This window comes from Saccopteryx bilineata, chromosome 5, assembly GCF_036850765.1.
Source record: "Saccopteryx bilineata isolate mSacBil1 chromosome 5, mSacBil1_pri_phased_curated, whole genome shotgun sequence".
Lineage (NCBI taxonomy): Eukaryota > Metazoa > Chordata > Mammalia > Chiroptera > Emballonuridae > Saccopteryx > Saccopteryx bilineata.
The window spans coordinates 140,020,579-140,041,999 of record NC_089494.1 but is presented as its reverse complement, the minus strand read 5'-3'; the positions used below and the strand labels follow the sequence as shown (position 1 = coordinate 140,041,999).

Genomic DNA, 21,421 nt, shown 5'->3' with positions numbered 1-21,421 from the left:
ATACTTGCTACTAATTGTTAAATTACTGATGAACTCATTATTCATTTTGTGTTTTGTGCTTACTTGCAAAAGAAGTTGAAATTTATTTTCAGAACTTATTATGAAGCTTTCAAAAGTATATGAATGTGGAGGGAGAGGGCAACAAAATAATGTGACTGATATTCTTAATTTAAAAACAAATATAAATGTTTACTTTCATTTTCTAAATCTTTATAACATAGAAAAAAATTAATGTTGAATGTGTAAAAGTGATGGAAAACTTTTTCTGTAGATATATCATTAGCTCATCATAGACAAGTAAGTAAAATTATTAGCTCCACTATCTTATATTTTGCATTAGTGTATGATGTTTGAAATAACAAAGATGATTATTAAAATCACAGAATATGATACTCTGGAGATTGATGATACAAAAGCAAAACTTAGTTTCTTTTTTCCTTTTTTTATTTTATTTTTTTTATTTTTTTTACAGAGACAGAGAGAGGAATAGATAGGGACAGAGAGACAGGAACGGAGAGAGATGAGAAGCATCAATCATCAGTTTTTCATTGTGACACCTTAGTTGTTCATTGATTTCTTTCTCATTCTTTTTTCCTTTTAAGTATTCCATAAAATAGTGTAGAATATAGACCAACATATCCAAAACTGTGTTTTATGATACACTATAGTGAGACACTCTAAATAAAAGGATTCATGGTCAAATAATTCTGAGGAAAATTATATTATATCCTACCTGGAAAATTCACAATATATAAGAACACATGAATGATTGTGACAGTCTTATGATAAAGACAAAGAAAATTTGTATAACTATTTAAACCTAACATTTCACAATTTATTTGATCACTGGTCATTTTTTCTCCTTTAACCAAATGGAATGAGTGTTCTTGGAAGACACTTTGAGAGCCTGCAGTGTTTCCAATGCAGGCATCTATCCCACTAAAATGTTTTGTTTGTTTGTTTTTTGTAACAGAGACAGAGAGGGAGACAGAGAGAGGGACAACTAGGGACAGACAGACAGGAAGAGAGAGAGATGAAAAGCATCAATTCTTCATTTCGGCACCTTAGTTGTTCATTGATTGCTTTCTTGTTATGTGCTTTGCTGGGGGTGGGGGCGCTACAGCAGAGCAAGTGACCCCTGGCTCAAGCCAGTGACCATGAGGTCATGTCTGTGATCCCACACTCAAGCCAGATGCGCCTGCACTCAAGCCAGCGACCTCAGGGATTCGTACCTGGGTCCTCTGCATCCCAGTCCAATGCTCTATCTACTGCGCCACTACCTGGCCAGGCAAAAATGTATTTTTCTTAAATAAAAATATTGAAAAGAGAAACATCTAAAGGTCAGATAAAACTTTAAGCTCAATAGGGCCCTGGCCGGCTGGCTCAGTGGTAGAGCGTCGGCCTGGCGTGCGGGGGAACCAGGTTTGATTCCCGGCCAGGGCACATAGGAGAAGCGCCCATTTGCTTCTCCATCCCCCCCCCCCCCTCTCTGTCTCTCTCTTCCCCTCCCGCAGCCAAGGCTCCATTGGAGCAAAGATGGCCCGGGCGCTGGGGATGGCTCGGGCGCTGGGGATGGCTCCTTGGCCTCTGCCCCAGGCGCTAGAGTGGCTCTGGTCGCGGCAGAGCGACGCCCCGGAGGGGCAGAGCGTCGCCCCCTGGTGGGCAGAGCTTCGCCCCTGGTGGGCGTGCCGGGTGGATCCCGGTGGGGCGCATGCGGGAGTCTGACTATCTCTCCCCATTTCCAGCTTCAGAAAAAATACAAAAAAACAAACAAACAAACAAACAAAACCCCCAAAAACTTTAAGCTCAATAATAAAAGGATTTCAATACTTAATTTTGGAACTTTAATAAAATGCTGAAAGTTCTTTTATTGACTGGTTATTTATACACTTAACAGTGGCACTACTAGAGCAAACTAACACATAGGGTGGGCAAAAGTTGGTTTATAGTTGAGTACATGAAACAGTTTACTCTTGTGTTATTTATCTATTAATTACTATATTATATATTATTATTATAAACCTACTCCCATCTCTAATTTTTTTTTTCATTTTTCCGAAGCTGGAAACGGGGAGGCAGTCAGACAGACTCCCGCATGCGCCCGACCGGGATCCACCCGGCATGCCCACCAGGGGGCAATGCTCTGCCCATCTGGGGCGTCGCTCTGTTGCGACCAGAGCCATTCTAGCGCCTGAGGCAGAGGCCACAGAGCCATCCCCAGCACCCGGGCCAACTTTGCTCCAATGGAGCCTTGGCTGCGGGAGGGGAAGAGAGAGACAGAGAGGAAGGAGAGGGGGAGGGGTGGAGAAGCAGATGGGCGCTTCTCCTGTGTGCCTTGGCCGGGAATCGAACCCAGGACTCCTGCACACCAGGCCGACGCTCTACCACTGAGCCAACCGGCCAGGGCCTCTAATTTTTTTTTACTTCAAGGTTTACAGTAAAAGATTTTTAGTTAATCAAAGAATTAAAAGATTTTTCACAATAAAAAGGCAAGTATATTATGCAAAAGAAAAACATTTTGATACTATATTCTAAAAATTACATAAATACTAACACTAAATTATTTCTCACACCTTTATCTCAAACAGCATTCAATTATATAAAAGCCATGAAAATGCTATAAAAACCCAGGATGCATTGGTGTCATCCAACCTCAGGGCCTAGAAATTTTTTAAAATGTTTATATCCATGGACAACATTCACATATATAAACAGAGTGAAATGAATTCTGTTCCTATTTCAGTTCTTCATTCTGCTCTACTCCACTGGTACCATAAAACTGATATACCACAGTAATCAAATGCTATATATTAAGGGTCTAAGAGGCACATAAAAAATAAATGGCCTATGTAAACATTTTGCTGCTGGGTGACTTTTAAAACTCATGATTCATTAAACAAAAAATATTCACAAGAATTATGAAGGAGACTCTCTAATGAGTACCTAGTATACAATCAGATCAGATCTAATCAGTGAACATTTTTATTTTTAATGAATAGACTGATTTATTTTAATCATTTCTTTAAATCTGTATGTATATGGTACTATATACAGTTTTATTTTATATTTTAGCCAAAGTTCTCTCTTTCATAACATAAGTGACTTTTTTATTTATTCCTATACTGAGTAGTAAGTAGAAAGAAATATTGACTGCTATAACTAGCACATTTTTATTACTCTAATACAGGGGTCATCAAAATTTTTATAAAAACCGCCCACTTTTGCAGTGCTGGTCAACCTGGTCCCTACCGCCCACTAGTGTGCGTTTCAGCTTTCATGGTGGGCGGTGGTAGAGCGACCAAACGGCGCCGCCATTGGCACACCATGAAAGCTGGAACGCCCACTAGTGGGCAGTAGGGACCAGGTTGACCAGCATTGCAAAAGTGGGCGGTTTTTATAAAAAGTTTGATGACCCCTGCTAGTAATCTTAGCCTGACCTGTGGTGGCTCAGCAGATAAAGCATCAACCTGGAATGCTGATGTTGCTGGTTTGAAACCCTGGGCTTGCCTGTCAAGGCACATATGGGAGTTGATGCTTCCAGCTCCTCCCCCCCATCTCTCTCCCCCTCTCTAAAATAAATAAAGTCTTAAAAAAATATACATATAATTTAAAATATGTATAATCTGATATTATTTTTTTTATTTTAGTGAGGAGAGAATTTGAATATATCATATAAAAATAAGTTATGTAGAACATTTTAAAAGTGGATTCTGATTGTATCACCTGACAGTCTAACAGTTCAACAGCTTTAAAAACTTTCTCTAGGAAAGAAAAACTGAACAATCACTCAAAGAGAAGCATGTTACATTGTCAAATTGTGGAGAGCTCTCATGAACCTATGGGGTAATAAAGTAACAGTGTGAGCCACCCAACTCCAGGGGCCGCTCTTCACAATGCGTTTTATGTAAACGATAACTCTGTGACATGGTGGAATCAGGAAAGCCTCCAACCCTTGCCTCTACCGCTTTTTGTGTGACTTTAGGGAACTCATTTAACCCTTTGAGTAGTATGAATGTTCATGTACGTCCTTGTGCCTCCTGACAATCCAGAGTACGATTGTACAAAAATGTTTATTTAAAAAATGGTAAGGCGATGTTTAAAAAAGGTAAATGTATGTTCTTCTTGTTTCCATAAATTGGTTATCAAACCAACATGGTTTTAAGTTAATAAAACTGTAACTGGAACTAATTTCATTTTTTGAAAAGAAACTCATTCCCGGGGTCAGCAAGCATGAAAAAAATCCACTACTCAAAGGGTTAAGGACAGATGACTGAAAGAAGGAGCTAAAATCCTGGCTCTCATGTAGCTTATGTTTTAGTTCACCAATGAAACACGTAATAAACAAAAAATACCAAACATGTCAAGTGGAAACAGGTGATGTGAAGGTAAGTGGTTTAAGAGGATAGAGAATTGCCAGGCCCTCTAGTAAGGGGGTACCTGTTTTAGACAGGCTGGCCAAGAAAGGCTGCTTTGATAAGGTAATACTTCAGTGGAGACCCAAGTAGTGAGAGAGGGGAGTCTGCGAGTATCCCTAGAAACTGGCTGTGCCAGGGCCCTGAAGCAGGACCACAGGGCTGGAGTGGCTAAGACGGGGTGCACACACACACAAGACAGGACACAGGGTCCAAGGAGGGCTGATGTGCAGAGCAGATAGTAGAATGCCTTGCAGGCCACCGTAGAATTTGAGATTCTATTCTAGGTAACAAAGGAAGTAAATAGAGGGTTCTGGTTGGAGGAGTGACATGATCTGATTTACATTTCTGAAACACAACAGTGGCTGCTTCCTGGAGAACATACCTGGGAGGTGTGGGAGCTGACTACACACTCAATACACGTAACTGGTGTTCTACATTGGGGCACAGGCTTGTCATTTAGCTAATTTTTCAAAATCTATGCCAGGAATTATTTTAAGACAGTAATTTGACAATGAAGAGGTCTTTTCTTTCAACTTAAGTTAAATTTACAAACAAGCTTTAGAGAATAAAAAGCACTGTTTATATGAAAGATTATGAATTATCAAAAAATGTTCTGTGTGGCTTTTGATTCAGATAAATTATCAACTAGGTACAATTCAATTTGCTGAGTTCCTTGGCCCCAGAAAGTGGAAATTGTTTCTTTAACATTTAAACAAAAATTAAAAATGACTAAATGTAAAAAGTCTTAAAAAGGAAAGGAGGGTAAAAGCACAACTTGGGAAATTCAGAACACTTGTTTTAAAATCATTGTAATATTTCTGTGCCTGTCAAACTAGAAATAACGCTTTGCTAAGAAGATGTGTTAAATATTGGACACACAGCCAGTGACTATAAATGAGCTCACCTATGAATGGGATGGAAGCCAAGGAGTCACCTGGAGGGCTGGTGCTTGAGGCCTTCCTTTCCTCGATCCTCTTTATGTGGACTTCGCGGCGGGCGTCATTAGGCAGCCAGCAGGTCGTGTCTGACCCGGTCTCGTGGTCATTCACTGCCAAGATGTAGGACTGATGCCGTAAAGGCTGCGGTGTTTGGCGACCAGATGGAGGTTTTTCTCTCAGGATGACTGTTTCCCTATTATCAAAAGTATCTGATTGCTGAATTTCTGCCACTTGTACATCTAAATCTTGATTCCTTTGAGTGACAAGTAATTCCCCTTCTGAAGTGCCAAAGTTCTCACTTGTTGGAGAGGTGGGCTTAACAGAAGCTCCAGACAGACAGGGGGATTTCCCATTCTCCGCTTGGCGATCAGGGGCACTTTCTGTTCTTAACCGCATCTGCTGACTCAGCAGACTGTTTTGATGCAAGTGATTTACTGGTCTTTGGTCTTTGATAGAAACAAATGAATTCTGGCTAAAGGATGGTTTTGTGACATGCATCGAAGGTGCTTTGAGAGAATTACTTCTGATTTTCGCAAGAGGTGACCTGTCTTGCAAAATACCTTGAGGCAGTGACATTTCACAGGTCGTTTGACAATTTCTGCTTGACTGCGGTGGTTTCAGATCTGGTGGAATTTTTGTAAACTGAGACACAGATCCCACTCCCCTGCTACTCATTCGCCTGTTATCAGAATTAACACTTGGAGCCACTGTAAAATTGGAGCCTCGAGAAGATTTATGGAGTTCTTGCTGCCTAGGCCTCTCATAAATACCTCGTCTATCGTCCTGCTCAGTGAATCCAGTCCACTTGTAAGACTGGTTTCGCTCTCCATTGGAATCTGACATTTGACTTTCAGAAGTGACATTTTCTAAGGTTTCACCTTGTCCTTCGATATAATCCCACGAGCGAGTTCTGTGGTTGCTGAAACCGATGGGCGGGGCTGTCAGCGCTCCCTGGGACGCACTGCGCGGACAATACTTCACCCACACGGAGCTCTCCAGCCTCTCCTGGGACACGCTGCGCTGTCGAATCTGAACCGACTGGGGCGCTCGGTCGTGAGAGGTGCTGCGGCGTCGCACTTGCGCAGTCGTGCGGTTCGGTGCTACCTGGTTATAATCTGCTGTGCTCTGAGATGCTGCCCTCAAACTATCTAATCTTTCTTGAATTGTCCGACAACCCATGTGCAATCGTCTGTTATCAATATACTCTTTGTAAGTTTTATAGTTTTTCCAGTCTATGTGCTGATGGGAATTTGAAGAGTAATGATTAACAGAGACGGAAGGAGAGTCCACAGCTTGAGACCTATTGCTTGAGATTCCTTCTGAATGGCCACTATAATTGCCAGATTTGAGTAAAATTCCGGAAGGTTCCAATGATCTTGAGCCTGGAGCCTGATGAATTAGATGGGCAGTAGGAATGGATGATGATGGAGATGTGGTTCTCGACACCGTTTTTAATGGGAGCTGCTCACTTAGGCCATACCTCACTTCTTCAATTCTATGTGAAGAAACCGTATGGTTATTTCTATTACTTAACAAGTCTACAACCTTCTCAGAAGGTACAATGACAGTCCTCACACTCTCATTGCAAACACACACCGTGGTGTTTGACTTGGCAACATCTGTTGGTGATGGAGGCACTTGTATTTCCATTCTGTAGGCCCTGCCAGGTTGGGTCAGTACAGGTGTACTGGTCTGCTGTTGGCTGGGTGATGAGTCTGGAGGAGACACTTCACTTGGCTGTGCAGCGGCTGGGGGGGCTGACGGCAGCCAGGGGTAGTGAATCGGGGGCGGCTCGGGGATATTGCGGGCATTGCCACTGTAGGCCTCATTGCCTTTCAGGTAGGCGTCTTGAGAATATGCCTACATGGAAATGAGAGAAAAGTGTCATTAAAAACTCACAGGAAGAACAATAATTCCCATTCTGGCAGTGCACTATTTTATTTTACTATGCCCTACCTCATTCCTGAATGACAGACAGTTACTAAAGCATGCATGCAGACACACATAGGGTGCTCCACAAATTTAGAACAGGGCTAGTCTCTCAGAAATCAAATAAATTGTAGACTGCACAAAAAATAAAAATTACAATTGCCCATTTTCTCAAAGGATCAGAAACACACCAAAATTTTTCCCTTACCAATTAGACATAGCCAGATTGCTTCTAAAATTTTCCCCATTAAAGTTTTATGATTTTTCAGCAGTTGATAGGTTAAATGGCTGCTTAAAAAATCTCAGTAAAAGATTCAGAGCTTTTGCCAGAATAGAGGCAAAAATATTAAAAATCTTAACCAATCACATTTTTATTTTAAGCACTAATGCTATCATAAATGAGGTATCTTGTCAATTTATGATTACTAAATCCAAAATAACAATCCATTTTGATAAATCAGGTCTTTCAATAGCCATGTTAAACAAAATAAGCACAGATGTTAAAGGAATAAAAATAGGAAAAGAAAGGTAACTCACTTTTCTGTCTATACTTTTTAAGATCATGCAAAATTATATTGTACAAATTTATTTGGTCTCTTTTACTTATTAGGAGGAGAGGTTTCTTCTCTACTACTAACAGGCAGGCATGCAGCTCAAATAATTTTTCATCAACTATTTTTGAAAATACCTAGCAATATTTTTTAAAACTTAAGAAAAACTGAAATTAAACAGAGCCTAAAATGGAGCTAAGGGATGGAACTCAGGACTGTTAAGGACTGTTAAGCAGCTGACACAATAGGTGTGGTGTCATATCACATATCCTCTCCTAATCAAACAAGCTGAATTCAAGACTGTCATTTGATCCCGTCTTTGCATTAGCTAGTTTGCAAAGCTCAAGCGCAGCGACAAACATAGCATCACAGCAAAGGACTAAGGAAAGAGAAAGGATGAAATATTTTAAAAAACAGATGCAGATAAATATCATGTTCTAACACCATTTATGTACAAGATACCAAAAATTAAAAAAATTAAAAAAAACAATAAAAAAAAAAACACCCATATATAACAAACACATTCTGCAAATTAGTAAGATTAACACTAAGGAGGGATTTCTCTAAGCAAACCACAATTTTAATCCATTGGCTTATTACAAATCTCTATCAAACATGACTTAACAAACAAGGAAATGGCTTCTGTGCATTTCTTACCAGAGCTGTGACATCCTTTGTAAACTGTAGCTAGCAGAAAATAGAAAAACATAGTAGAAGCTGCTTACTGATAGAAAGAATCATGTTGTCATACTGATGCTGGAAACAGCAAGCTAAAAATACATCTACAGTGATTTCTCTGGAAGGTACCAAGAGAGGTAAAGGGCAGTGAAGCAAAAAGAATAACTTCAGTATTATTCTGAGCATCTTTCCTCAGGCTTTTATCTGGTTCTTATTTGATTTGTCTACCAGTTTTGAAAGCAAAATACATTGGGTGAGGAGCATTCCTAACAGATACTGTCTTCAATATGCACTGCTATCTGCCAATATGCTACAAAGCTTCCCTTCCACAAGAGCAACACTGATGTCTTTCAGTTCCCCTGAGCTTCTTCCATTTCTGCTTCCAAATGACGAAACGAATGATCTATCATGCATTTAAAATAGTACAACCTCCTCCTTCCCTGTAAATCAGAGCATAACCACAAGCAGTCAGCTGACTGCAGCTGCCTTTACAATATGATTTGGAAAAAAGGATGACTTATTAAGTAGGTTTCACTTAAAAACTAAGATCTTTCAATACTGCACCTTTGCCCTGTTTTATTATGAAAATAACTACTGTATAGAGAAAATATCACTTCCAGAGTAATCCTTTTTATAATGAGTATTCTAAAACAAACTAGGTTGCAGGAAGAAATTAAAGCTAAGTAGATAAAAGGAAACATGCACGCTATAGTATGTTTAATGCATGACATAAGCAAACCTATCTTATTAACGATGATTATTTTCACACCAATACCTTTCCATGAAAGGAAAACTGTGGTTGGATGAGTGAACTCTATGATATTGTATTTCCCACAACGTGTTTGTGCAATTTTATTAGGTATCACCTGAAAGGGGGTCGGGGGAGGGAGAGTTCTCTGTGGTCAGTGATGTAGGGACAGCTTAGTTGGTAAGTTTCTTGACTTCTCAAGACTTCTACTACATTAATGAACAGATAAATTAAAAACTTATTCAGCCATTGAACCCACTTTTTCTAGGGGTTTTAACATGATTATAATTTCTGCTAGAAAATGCTATACTAGAACTAATAATTTAAAGATATCTCCTTTATTCAAATTTGGGGAAGAACATTACCTTTTAATAATAGAAGTACATGACTAGAACTATCAAATATTTGAAAATATTATTTCACATATTTCAGACATTGCTAAGATTCCTATATAGCAACCCTAACTAGGAAATAGTTTATATTCATAGGCTCCCATTTACAGATAAAGTTCTGGCAAGGGATCCTTAAAATACATCCACATGAACCAAGAATTAATGGTGGACTGAGTAAATACAATATCTTACACTATTGTCTAATGTAAGCAGATATAGTTGCAATTAATAAAGTAATTTATTCAAGAGCATTACTGAATTTTCTCAGATATTCTCTCAGTTCCTAAACACTAAAAAATGCTTATCTATTTGTTTAAAAGTAACTTATTCTCGAGAATCTGGGAGTGACGTCACGGAAATGGCGCCGTGAGAAGCGCGTCCGACAGCTCTCCCCTAAATCACAACAAATTTATCAACTAGAAACAGAAAAATTTATCCTCGGAGCATTCCGGAGTTCCACACAAACTGAAAGCAAAAGGACTGTTATCACTTGAATCTGAGAGACGAGGGTGTGGAGGAAGCTACCGCAGCGACGCTCATTCAAGCCGCCAGGGAGTGCGCCCGCGGTGAGTCAGCCCATATACTTGGGAACCGCAAGCCGCCGCGAGCGGCCGACCGCGAGCCGCCGCGAACCCCCGCGAACCGCCACCGCGAGCTGCCGCGAGCCCCCGCGAACCGCCACCGCGAGCGGCCGGTCCGGTTGAGCACTGCTGACGTTCCCAGCGGCCCGCACACTGCGAGTGGGGGTCGCCGGCCACCGGTGCCCGGAGCGATCCATTCGCGCGCGTGCCTTGGGCATTCCATGCGCCCAGGGCGCCCTACTGGCCCACACACCCAGGGGGCTCCATTATCCTGCGCCTGGTGCGGTCCAGCCGCCAGCGGCGGGGCGATCGGGAGAGGATTGGGAGATTCTCTCCGTGGGCGGGGCACCTCACCCAGCCATTCAAGCTAACAATCAAGCGTTGGGGGAGGGGTGCGCGCAGGCACCCTAAAATACCTTCGGAAACACAGCTGCGACCCAATCACTGAAATTAGCTTAACCCATAAAATCTGCGCACCCTCGGTTCTAATTGATAAGATCTCTCTCAGTTCAGCGATCCAAGACAAGAGGCGTGATATTTTTTAGTGCCTCTCCGTAAAGGGGCGGGGGCAACTTCTGATTGATAGAGCCTCCATATTCAGGGATAAACGCTAACAAGAAGGACTTGGCAGATAATAAGGTCTATACTACACTAGTCGTAAGCAGAGACTAGTGCCTCTTCTTCCCTGCAAAAACAGGCTACAAAGTGTGGAAAGCCTGGGTTGAGAGGTCCAACTAAATGATAGGCGCTGAACAGTCACCTTGACAACAATTGACTCCCACCCCCGCCTGATTACACTGGAGGCCCTGACTCTCAAAGCCTTTCCCAAAGCCTTGCACTGAGTGGGGATAGAGTGGGGATTTCCCAGCTCTTTGAGCCTCTTACTCCCCAGGCAGAAGCAGTTGCAGCCTTATAGCTGGATCACCAGGCTGCTAATTCAGAAAGGGGGGACTAGGAGAGAGAATCCAGGAAAGCAAACTCTCTCATCGTTGGACCCGGCAAACGCCAACAATCCTTTACTTCCAGCAAGACTAAAGCCAATTATATGACATTGCCATAGAATCCCATCAACTGCAAATCCCTACCTAAGAGTGACACAGGGGCAGAGCCTGGGGTACAGAGTCACCGACTAGGAAGAGGGAGAGAAAAGAAAAAGGAAGAAGTTAACCTCTCAAAATCAAGAAAAACCCACAGACTTTACAACTTGATCCACTAAGTTTTTTTTTGTTGTTGTTGTTGTTGCTTGTTTCTTCTATCTTTTTGCCTTTATTTCCTCCACCTCGGTCCTTCTATTCTCTGCCCATCTTATGCTTCCCCTTTCTTGAACTACACTACCCATGAGTGTTGCATTTTATTTTTCTTCTTCATCCTCACCCTCCTTTAAGGTTATACTCCAAAACACTTAACTCTCACTCTCTCCTCTTTTGTTTTTTTTTTTGTCTTGCTTTATTTTGTTTTTTTCTCCTCCTATTTTATTTCTTCCTTCGTTGTTCTCTTTTTCTTATTTTTTCCTTTCTACTCGTTTTTTCTTTTCTCATTTTACTTTCCTCCCATATAATCCTCAATCACGAACAAATTAGTTAATTTGGGACTCAAGGCTTTTTTTTGGTTTTATTTCTCTTTTTTGCTTTTGTTTTTATTTTTTTTTTCTCTTGTTTGTTTATTTTTGTGGCATTTTGGGTCCTCCCGACCCAAGGTCTCCATTGTATTTAGTCTTCGCTCCACTTAATACAACAGGTTTTTACTTATTATTTTTATTTTTTCTTCTTTATTATTCTTTTTTGGTCCTTTTTTCTGATTCCCTCTTATCCCTCTCATTATATCTCTTAGTTGACCATCACTTACAAGCAAATCATCTTATGCTTGTCTAAGATTTTCTTCCTTTTTTTTTTTTTTTTTTTTTTGCATTTAGTAGGTCCCTACTCCCTTTTTTTGCCCCTTGAACTCTTCACCCCAAATTAGGCCCTCCATTATAGGCACGATATTTCCCTGAGGAGGGGAGAGGAGGGAAAGAGAAGAGAGAAAAAAGGGGGAAATAATAAATTATTACTGTTTTTTTTTTGTGGGGTGTTTTACCCTTTTTTTTTTTTTTCTTTTTACTCTTTATTAATTCTAATTAGTGCTATCAATAAGACCACCCTCAGATGCAGATAAGAAAGAGGAAATCGAATATTATGGATACAAAAGAAAGAGAGGTAACACAAATAGATGTGGAAAAATCTATGGAGAAAAGACTTAACATATTGGAAGCCTTGGAGCTAAATGACAGAGAATTTAAAATAGAAATCTTAAAAATACTCAGAGATATACAAGAAAACACAGAAAGGCAATATAGGGAGATCAGAAAACAACTCAATGAACACAAAGAATATATTACCAAGGAAATTGAAACTATAAAAACAAATCAAACAGAAATGAAAAACTCAATTCACGAGCTGAAAAACGAGGTAACAAGCTTAGCTAACAGAACAGCCCAGATTGAAGATAGGATTAGTGAAATAGAAGACAAACAACTTGAGGCACAACAGAGAGAAGAAGAAAGAGACTCAAGAATAATAAAAAATGAGAAAGCCCTACAGGAATTGTCTGACTCCATCAGAAAGAATAACATAAGAATAATAGGTATATCAGAGGGAGAAGAGAAAGAAAATGGAATGGAGAATATACTCAAACAAATAATAGACGAGAACTTCCCAAGCCTGTGGAAGGAACTAAAGCCTCAAATTCAAGAAGCAAACAGAACACCAAGTTTTCTTAACCCCAACAAACCCACTCCAAGGCACATCATAATAAAGATGACACAAACCAATGACAAAGAAAAAATTCTCAAGGCATCCAGGGAAAAGAAGAGTACAACATATAAAGGAAGGCCAATTAGATTATCATCAGATTTCTCAGCAGAAACTCTACAAGCTAGAAGAGAGTGGACCCCAATATTTAAAGCCCTGAAAGAGAGGAACTTTCAGCCAAGAATACTATACCCATCAAAGCTATCCTTCAAGTATGAAGGAGATGTAACAGCTCCACCAAGAACACAATAAAACCAAACTTAAACTGTGACAACAAAGGAAAAAAAGGGGGGAGAGGATGGAGATTAACAGTAGCAAAGGATGATGAAGTGCAGAAATACTTATAAGATAGGGTACTACAATGAATATGGTAGGTACCCTTTTCATTACTTAATGGTAACCACCCTTAAAAAAACCACCACAAAAACACTTGACTTAAAAAAGGTAGCAACAGAGGAAAGAAGTATGGAACACAAACAAACAAAAACAAATGATAGAAAAACAAAAGAGAAGAATCAAACTAGATACAAAACTAACAGAAAGCAATTTATAAAATGGCAGTAGGGAACCCACAAGTGTCAATAATTACACTAAATGTAAATGGATTAAACATACCAATAAAAAGACACAGAGTAGCAGAATGGATTAAAAAAGAAAATCCAACTATATGCTGCCTACAAGAAACACATCTAAGCAACAAGGATAAAAACAAATTCAAAGTGAAAGGCTGGAAAACAATACTCCAAGCAAACAACACCCAAAAAAAAGCAGGTGTAGCAATACTCATATCTAATAATGCTGACTACAAGACAGAAAAAGTACTCAGAGACAAAAATGGTCATTTCATAATGATTAAGGGGAAGTTGAATCAAGAAGACATAACAATCCTTAATATATATGCACCAAACCAAGGAGCACCAAAATATATAAGACAGCTACTTATTGACCTTAAAACAAAAACTAACAAAAATACAATCATACTTGGAGACCTCAATACACCACTGACGGCTCTAGATCGGTCATCCAAACAGAGAATCAATAAAGATATAGTGGCCTTAAACGAAATACTAGAACACCTGGATATGATAGACATCTACAGGACACTTCATCCCAAAGCGACAGAGTATACATTTTTCTCTAGTGTACATGGAACATTCTCAAGAATTGACCATATGTTGGGCCACAAAGACAATATCAGCAAATTTAGAAAAATTGAAATTGTACCAAGCATATTTTCTGATCATAAAGCCTTGAAACTAGAATTCAACTGCAAAAAAGAGGGGGGAAAACCCACAAAAATGTGGAAACTAAACAACATACTTCTAAAAAATGAATGGGTCAAAGAAGAAATAAGTGCAGAAATCAAAAGATATATACAGACAAATGAAAATGAAAATACGACATATCAGAATCTCTGGGATGCAGCAAAAGCAGTAATAAGAGGAAAGTTCATATCACTTCAGGCCTATATGAACAAACAAGAGAGAGCCGAAGTAAACCACTTAACTTCACACCTTAAGGAACTAGAAAAAGAAGAACAAAGACAACCCAAAACCAGCCGAAGAAAGGAGATAATAAAAATCAGAGCAGAAATAAATGAAATAGAGAACAGAAAAACTATAGAAAAAATCAATAAAACAAGGAGCTGGTTCTTTGAAAAGATCAACAAAATTGACAAACCCTTGGCAAGACTCACTAAGGAAAAAAGACACAGGACTCAAATAAATAAAATCCAAAATGAAAGAGGAGAGATCACCACAGACATCATAGAAATACAAAGAATTATTGTAGAATACTATGAAAAATTATATGCCACCAAATACAACAACCTAGAAGAAATGGATAAATTCCTAGAACAATACAACCTTCCTAGACTGAGTCATGAAGAAGCAGAAAGCCTAAACAGACCAATCAGCAGGGAGGAAATAGAAAAAACTATTAAAAATCTCCCCAAAAATAAAAGTCCAGGCCCAGACGGTTATACTAGTGAATTCTATCAAACATTCAAAGAAGACTTGGTTCCTATTCTACTCAAAGTCTTCCAAAAAATTGAAGAAGAAGCAATACTTCCAAACACATTTTATGAGGCCAACATAACCCTCATACCAAAACCTGGCAAGGATGGCACAAAGAAAGAAAACTACAGAGCAATATCTCTAATGAATACAGATGCTAAAATACTAAACAAAATACTGGCAAACCGAATACAACAACATATTAAAAAAATAATACATCATGATCAAGTGGGATTCATCCCAGAATCTCAAGGATGGTTCAACATACGCAAAACGGTTAACGTAATACACCTTATATCAACAAAACAAAGAACAAAAACCACATGATCTTATCAATAGATGCAGAAAAGGCTTTTGATAAAATACAACACAATTTTATGTTTAAGACTCTCAACAAAATGGGTATAGAAGGAAAATATCTCAACATGATAAAGGCCATATATGATAAACCATCAGCCAACATCCTATTAAACGGCATAAAACTGAGGACTTTCTACCTTAAATCAGGAACAAGACAGGGTTGTCCACTCTCTCCACTCTTATTCAACGTGGTGCTACAAGTTCTGGCCAGAGCAATCAGACAAGACAAAGAAATAAAAGGCATCCATATCGGAAAAGAAGAAGTAAAGCTATCACTTTTTGCTGATGATATGATCCTATACATCGAAAACCCGAAGGACTCCACAAAAAGATTATTAGAAACAATATACCAATACAGTAAGGTCGCAGGATACAAAATTAACATACAAAAGTCCATAGCCTTTCTATATGCCAACAATGAAATATTAGAAAACGAACTCAAAAAAATAATCCCCTTCACGATTGCAACAAAAAAAATAAAATACCTAGGAATAAACATAACAAAGAACGTAAAGGACCTATATAATGAAAATTACAAAGCATTGTTAAGGGAAATCGAAAAAGATACAATGAGATGGAAAAATATTCCTTGTTCTTGGATAGGAAGAATAAATATAATCAAAATGGCCATATTACCCAAAGCAATATACAAATTTAATGCAATTCCCATCAAAATCCCTATGAGATTTTTTAAAGAAATGGAACAAAAAATCATCAGATTTATATGGAACTATAAAAAACCCCGAATAGCCAAAACAATCCTAAGGAAAAAGAATGAAGCTGGGGGCATTACAATACCTGACTTTAAACTATATTATAGGGCCACGATAATCAAAACAGCATGGTATTGGCAAAAAAATAGACACTCAGACCAATGGAACAGAATAGAAAGCCCAGAAATAAAACCACATATATATGGTCAAATAATCTTTGATAAAGGGGCCAACAACACACAATGGAGAAAAGAAAGCCTCTTCAACAAATGGTGTTGGGAAAACTGGAAAGCCACATGCAAAAGAATGAAACTCGACTACAGCCTGTCCCCGTGTACTAAAATTAATTCAAAATGGATCAAAGACCTAAATATAAGACCTGAAACAATAAAGTACATAGAAGAAGACATAGGTACTAAAATCATGGACCTGGGTTTTAAAGAACATTTTATGAACTTGACTCCAATGGCAAGAGAAGTGAAGGCAAAGATAAATGAATGGGACTACATCAGAATTAAAAGTTTTTGCTCAGCAAGAGAAACTGATATCAAAATAAACAGACAGCCAACTATATGGGAACTGATATTTTCAAACGACAGCTCAGATAAGGGCCTAATATCCAAAATTTACAAAGAACTCATAAAACTCAACAACAAACAAACAAGCAATCCAATAAAAAAATGGGAAGAGGACATGAACAGACACTTCTCCCAGGAAGAGATACAAATGGCCAACAGATATATGAAAAGATGCTCAGCTTCATTAGTTATTAGAGAAATGCAAATCAAAACTACAATGAGATACCACCTCACCCCTGTTAGATTAGCTATTATCAACAAGACGGGTAATAGCAAATGTTGGAGAGGCTGTGGAGAAAAAGGAACCCTCATTCACTGTTGGTGGGACTGTAAAGTAGTACAACCATTATGGAGGAAAGTATGGTGGTTCCTCAAAAAACTGCAAATAGAACTACCTTATGACCCAGCAATCCCTCTACTGGGTATATACCCCAAAACCTCAGAAACATTGATACGTGAAGACACATGTAGCCCCATGTTCATTGCAGCACTGTTCACAGTGGCCAAGACATGGAAACAACCAAAAAGCCCTTCAATAGAAGACTGGATAAAGAAGATGTGGCACATATACACTATGGAATACTACTCAGCCATAAGAAATGATGACATCAGATCATTTACAGCAAAATGGTGGGATCTTGATAACATTATAAGGAGTGAAATAAGCAAATCAGAAAAAAACAAGAACTACATGATTCCATACATTGATGGAACATAAAAATGAGACTAAGAGACATGGACAAGAGTGTGGTGGTTACCAAGGGTGGGGGGGGGAGGGAGGACATGGGAGAGAGGGAGGGAGAGAGTTAGGGGGAGGGGGAGGGGCACAGAGAACTAGATAGAGGGTGACGGAGGACAATCTGACTTTGGGCGAGGGGTTTGCAACATACTTTGATGACAAAATAACCTAGACATGTTTTCTTTGAATATATGTACCCTGATTTATTAATGTCATCCCATTACCATTAATAAAAATTTATTAAAAAAAAAAAAAAAAAAAAAAAAAAGTAACTTATTCTCATGAAGTTTGGGAACCAATACCATGCATTTAATATCCCTGGGGAAATTAGTGCCCTAATGCCACTATAGATTAGTGTGTGTTCCAAGTAGGTCATGGACATATCTCAAAGTAATTCTGGAACCTCTATGGCTATTCTGAGAGGTATGGTACAGGCACAAATTGGCTTCATATAAATTTATGCCAGTAAATTAGGAATAGACAATGTGCATTTTAAGGAATCCTCTTCTCCCATAATGCTTTTAAGTGTTCCACCAGAAAACAAACCATCTGCTAAGGAATGCATTAGACTCCAAGAAGGAGAGTATTCATCAGGGCTTGGGAAAACACTGGGTGGATCATCTGAAATGCATTTCAACATGCAAATCATTAAAGTGAACATGGAATACATTGATAAGGTTTTATATTCTGGGGACAGATTTGAAAACTCTATACTAGCTCTTAGCTATGACTGTGGAAAACTTTCCCTTGAGTGCTTGGTCAGAAAGTACCAAGTCTTGAGACCTGAAGATGGCAGTGGAGTAGGCGGATGCACAGGCACCCAGCTCTCACCACCAAACTGGAATACAAATCAATTTAGGAGAAATCAGCATGAAAAACCAACTCTGGACTACAAGAACAGCTTTCAAAAACCAAGGAGCAAAGAAGAAGCCACAACAAACCTGGTAGGGAGCGCCTGAATCTCCCCTGCTTACAGGAACGGAGTGGGAGGGGGGGAGGGTGAGAGCCAAGAGGGAATCTCACTCCTGGGAAAAGAGCAGAAAATACTGCTCACAGCCACTTGCCTGGCGACCAGTAGCGAGGTGTGTTGAAAAGACCAGCTTATCTCCCAAGTGGAAAGGAAAGAGAGAGGGACAGACTGTGAGGGGCTAAGGAATGCAGGAGATAACCTAAAAAAAAAGCTGACTCATCTGTGCTGGAGGCGGCCATAGCTGGGGGAGGGACTGATCCTTCCCCACAAAACAGTACTGAATTGCTTCTGGATCAGAGATCTCCAGACATCTATCCAGCTCCAATCAATGCAACAAGACACAGCTGAAAACAAGAAGTGACGAGGAGGGGAAGTAACTCAGGTCTCCATGGAGATCTGAGATACACCTCCCCCTACTGAAGCTGAGAAAACACCCTGCCCCCAGAGAGATTAGTTGGTGAAAGAGGCCTTCAGAGTCTCAGGTTACACCCATCACATTCCTGGATATAGTTTCAAGGAAGCCCCCTGCTGAGATCAGTAAACAAGACTATCACCTGTTAAGAAAACAAACAAATCAAGACTTCAAAGCTGCCCAAATCCAAAAGTAGATTACAAATAATAGCTGATACCAACCCAAGAAGACCTAGAAATAACACAACTGAAAACTGGAGGCAGACAATACCAAGCTTAGGCTCAACCAACTCTACAAACAAAACACAGACAATGAAAAGACAAAAAGTGCAATCCAAATGAAACCACAAGAGAAACCTTCAGGAGATAAACTGAGTGATATGGAAATAATCAAACTTCCAGATGCTGAGTTCAAAATAATGATTGTAAGGATGATTAGGGATCTTAGAACAACAATGGATGGTCATTATGAACACCTAAATAAAGAAATAGCAAGTATAAAAAAGAATCAGTCGGAGATGACAAATACAATATCAGAAATAAAGACGACAATGTAAAGAATTAAAAACAGGATAGACAGAGCTGAGGATCAAATCAGCGAGTTGGAGGAAAACTGGAATGAAGGCATGAAAGCAGAGAAGAAAAAAGAAAAGAGACTCAAAAAGTCTGAGGAAACTCAGAGAGCTCTGTGACAACATGAAGAGAAATAACATCCGCATCATAGGGGTTCCTGAAGAAGAAGAAAAAGAACAAGGGATAGAGACTTTGTTCAATCATATCATAGCTGAAAACTTCCCTAAATTAATGCAGGAGAAACTCTCACAAGTTCAAGAAGCACAGAGGACTCCATTAAAGAGAAACCCAAAGAAACCTACACCAAGACACATCATAATTAAAATACCAAAGCTAAGTGATAAAGAGAAAATATTAAAAGCTGCAAGAGAAAAAAAATTTATCACCTACAAAGAAGCCCCCATAAGAATGACATCCAACTTCTCAACAGAAACACTTGAGGCCAGAAGGGAATGGCAAGAAATATTCAAAGTAATGCAGAACAAGAACCTACAACCATGACTACTTTATCCAGCAAGGCTATCATTTAAAATTGAAGGAGAAATAAAAAGCTTCAAAAAAAAATAAATAAATAAAAAATAAATAAAAAATAAATAAAAAGCTTCCCAGACAAAAAACAACTCAAGGAATTCATTACAACCAAACCAATGCTACAGGAAATGTTAAGGTGCCTGTTGTAAACAGATCAAAGTGGGAAAAGAATATAGCAAAAAAGGAATACAGCTTTAAAGAATAAAATGGCAATAAACAACTACATATCAATAACAACCTTAAATGTAAACAGATTAAATGATCCAATCAAAAGACATAGGGTAGCTGCGTGGATAAGAAAACAGGACCCGTACATATGCTGTCTACAAGAGACACACCTTAAAACAAAAGATACATATAGATTGAAGGTAAAAGCATGAAAAAAAATATTTCATGCAAATGGAAATGAAAAAAAAGCTGGGGTAGCAATACTTATATCAGACAAATTAGACCTTAAAACAAAGGATATAGTAAGAGATAAAGAAGGCCACTACATAATGATAAAGGGAGTAATCCAACAGGAAGATATAACTATTATAAATATCTATGCACCTAATATAGGAACACCTAAATATATAAAGCAGACTTTGATGGATTTAAAGGGTGAGATCAACAGCAATACTATAGTGGGGATTTCAATATCCCACTAACATCACTAGATAGATCCTCAAGAAAGAAAATTAACAAAGAAACAGCAGACTTATTGGACACATTAGATCCACTCGATTTAATAGATATCTTCAGAACCTTTCACCCTAAAGCAGCAGAATATATATTCTTTTCAAGTGCTCATGGTACATTCTCTAGGATAGACCACATGTTAGGGCACAAAAGTGGTCTCAACAAATTTAAAAAGACTGAAATCATATCAAGCACTTTCTCCGATCACAACGGCATGAAACTAAAAATGAACCACAATAGAAAAGCTCAAATATTCTCAAACACATGGAAACTAAATAGCAGGCTGTTAAATAACAAATGGATTAAGAATGAGATCAAAGAAGAAATAAAAAAATTCCTAGAAACGAATGACAATGAGCATACAACAACTCGAAATTTATGGGACACAGCAAAAGCAGTACTGAGAGGGAAGTTCATAGCACTACAGGCACACTTTAAGAAGCTTTTAGAAAAAGCTCAAATAAACAACCTAACCCTGCATCTAAAAGAACTAGAAAAAGAACAGCAAGTAAAGCCAAAATGTAGTAGAAGGAAGGAAATAATAAAGATCAGAGCAGAAATAAATGACATAGAGGCTAAAGAAACAATACAGAGGATCAATGAAACTAGGAGCTGGTTCTTTGAAAAGGTAAACAAGATTGATGAACTTCTAACTAGAATCACCAAGAAAAAAAGAGAGAGGACTAAAATAAATAAAATTAGAATTGAGAGTGGAGAAATAACAACTGACACAAGAGAAATACAAAATATTGTAAGAAAATACTATGAAGAACTGTATGCCAAAAAACTAGACAACCTAGATAAAATGGACAAATTCCTTGAAACATAC

The 21,421-nt window shown here is 38.7% G+C and overlaps 1 protein-coding gene across 9 annotated transcripts in view; it reads right to left on the bottom strand.

Moving 5' to 3' along the window:
* ARHGAP21 (Rho GTPase activating protein 21) overlaps positions 1–21,421 on the bottom strand; it is a 187,917-nt gene that overhangs the window by 37,481 nt on the left and 129,015 nt on the right. For 8 of the 9 annotated variants that reach the window (XM_066232789.1, XM_066232796.1, XM_066232798.1 and 5 more), the window contains exons 8-9: positions 8,491–8,520; positions 5,320–7,213 (exon numbers count right to left, since the gene is read on the bottom strand). In XM_066232789.1, the coding sequence (XP_066088886.1) occupies positions 5,320–7,213; positions 8,491–8,520 (1,924 nt within the window). The remainder of the gene's footprint in view (positions 1–5,319; positions 7,214–8,490; positions 8,521–21,421) is intronic. The other variant, XM_066232797.1, reaches the window with a different exon arrangement.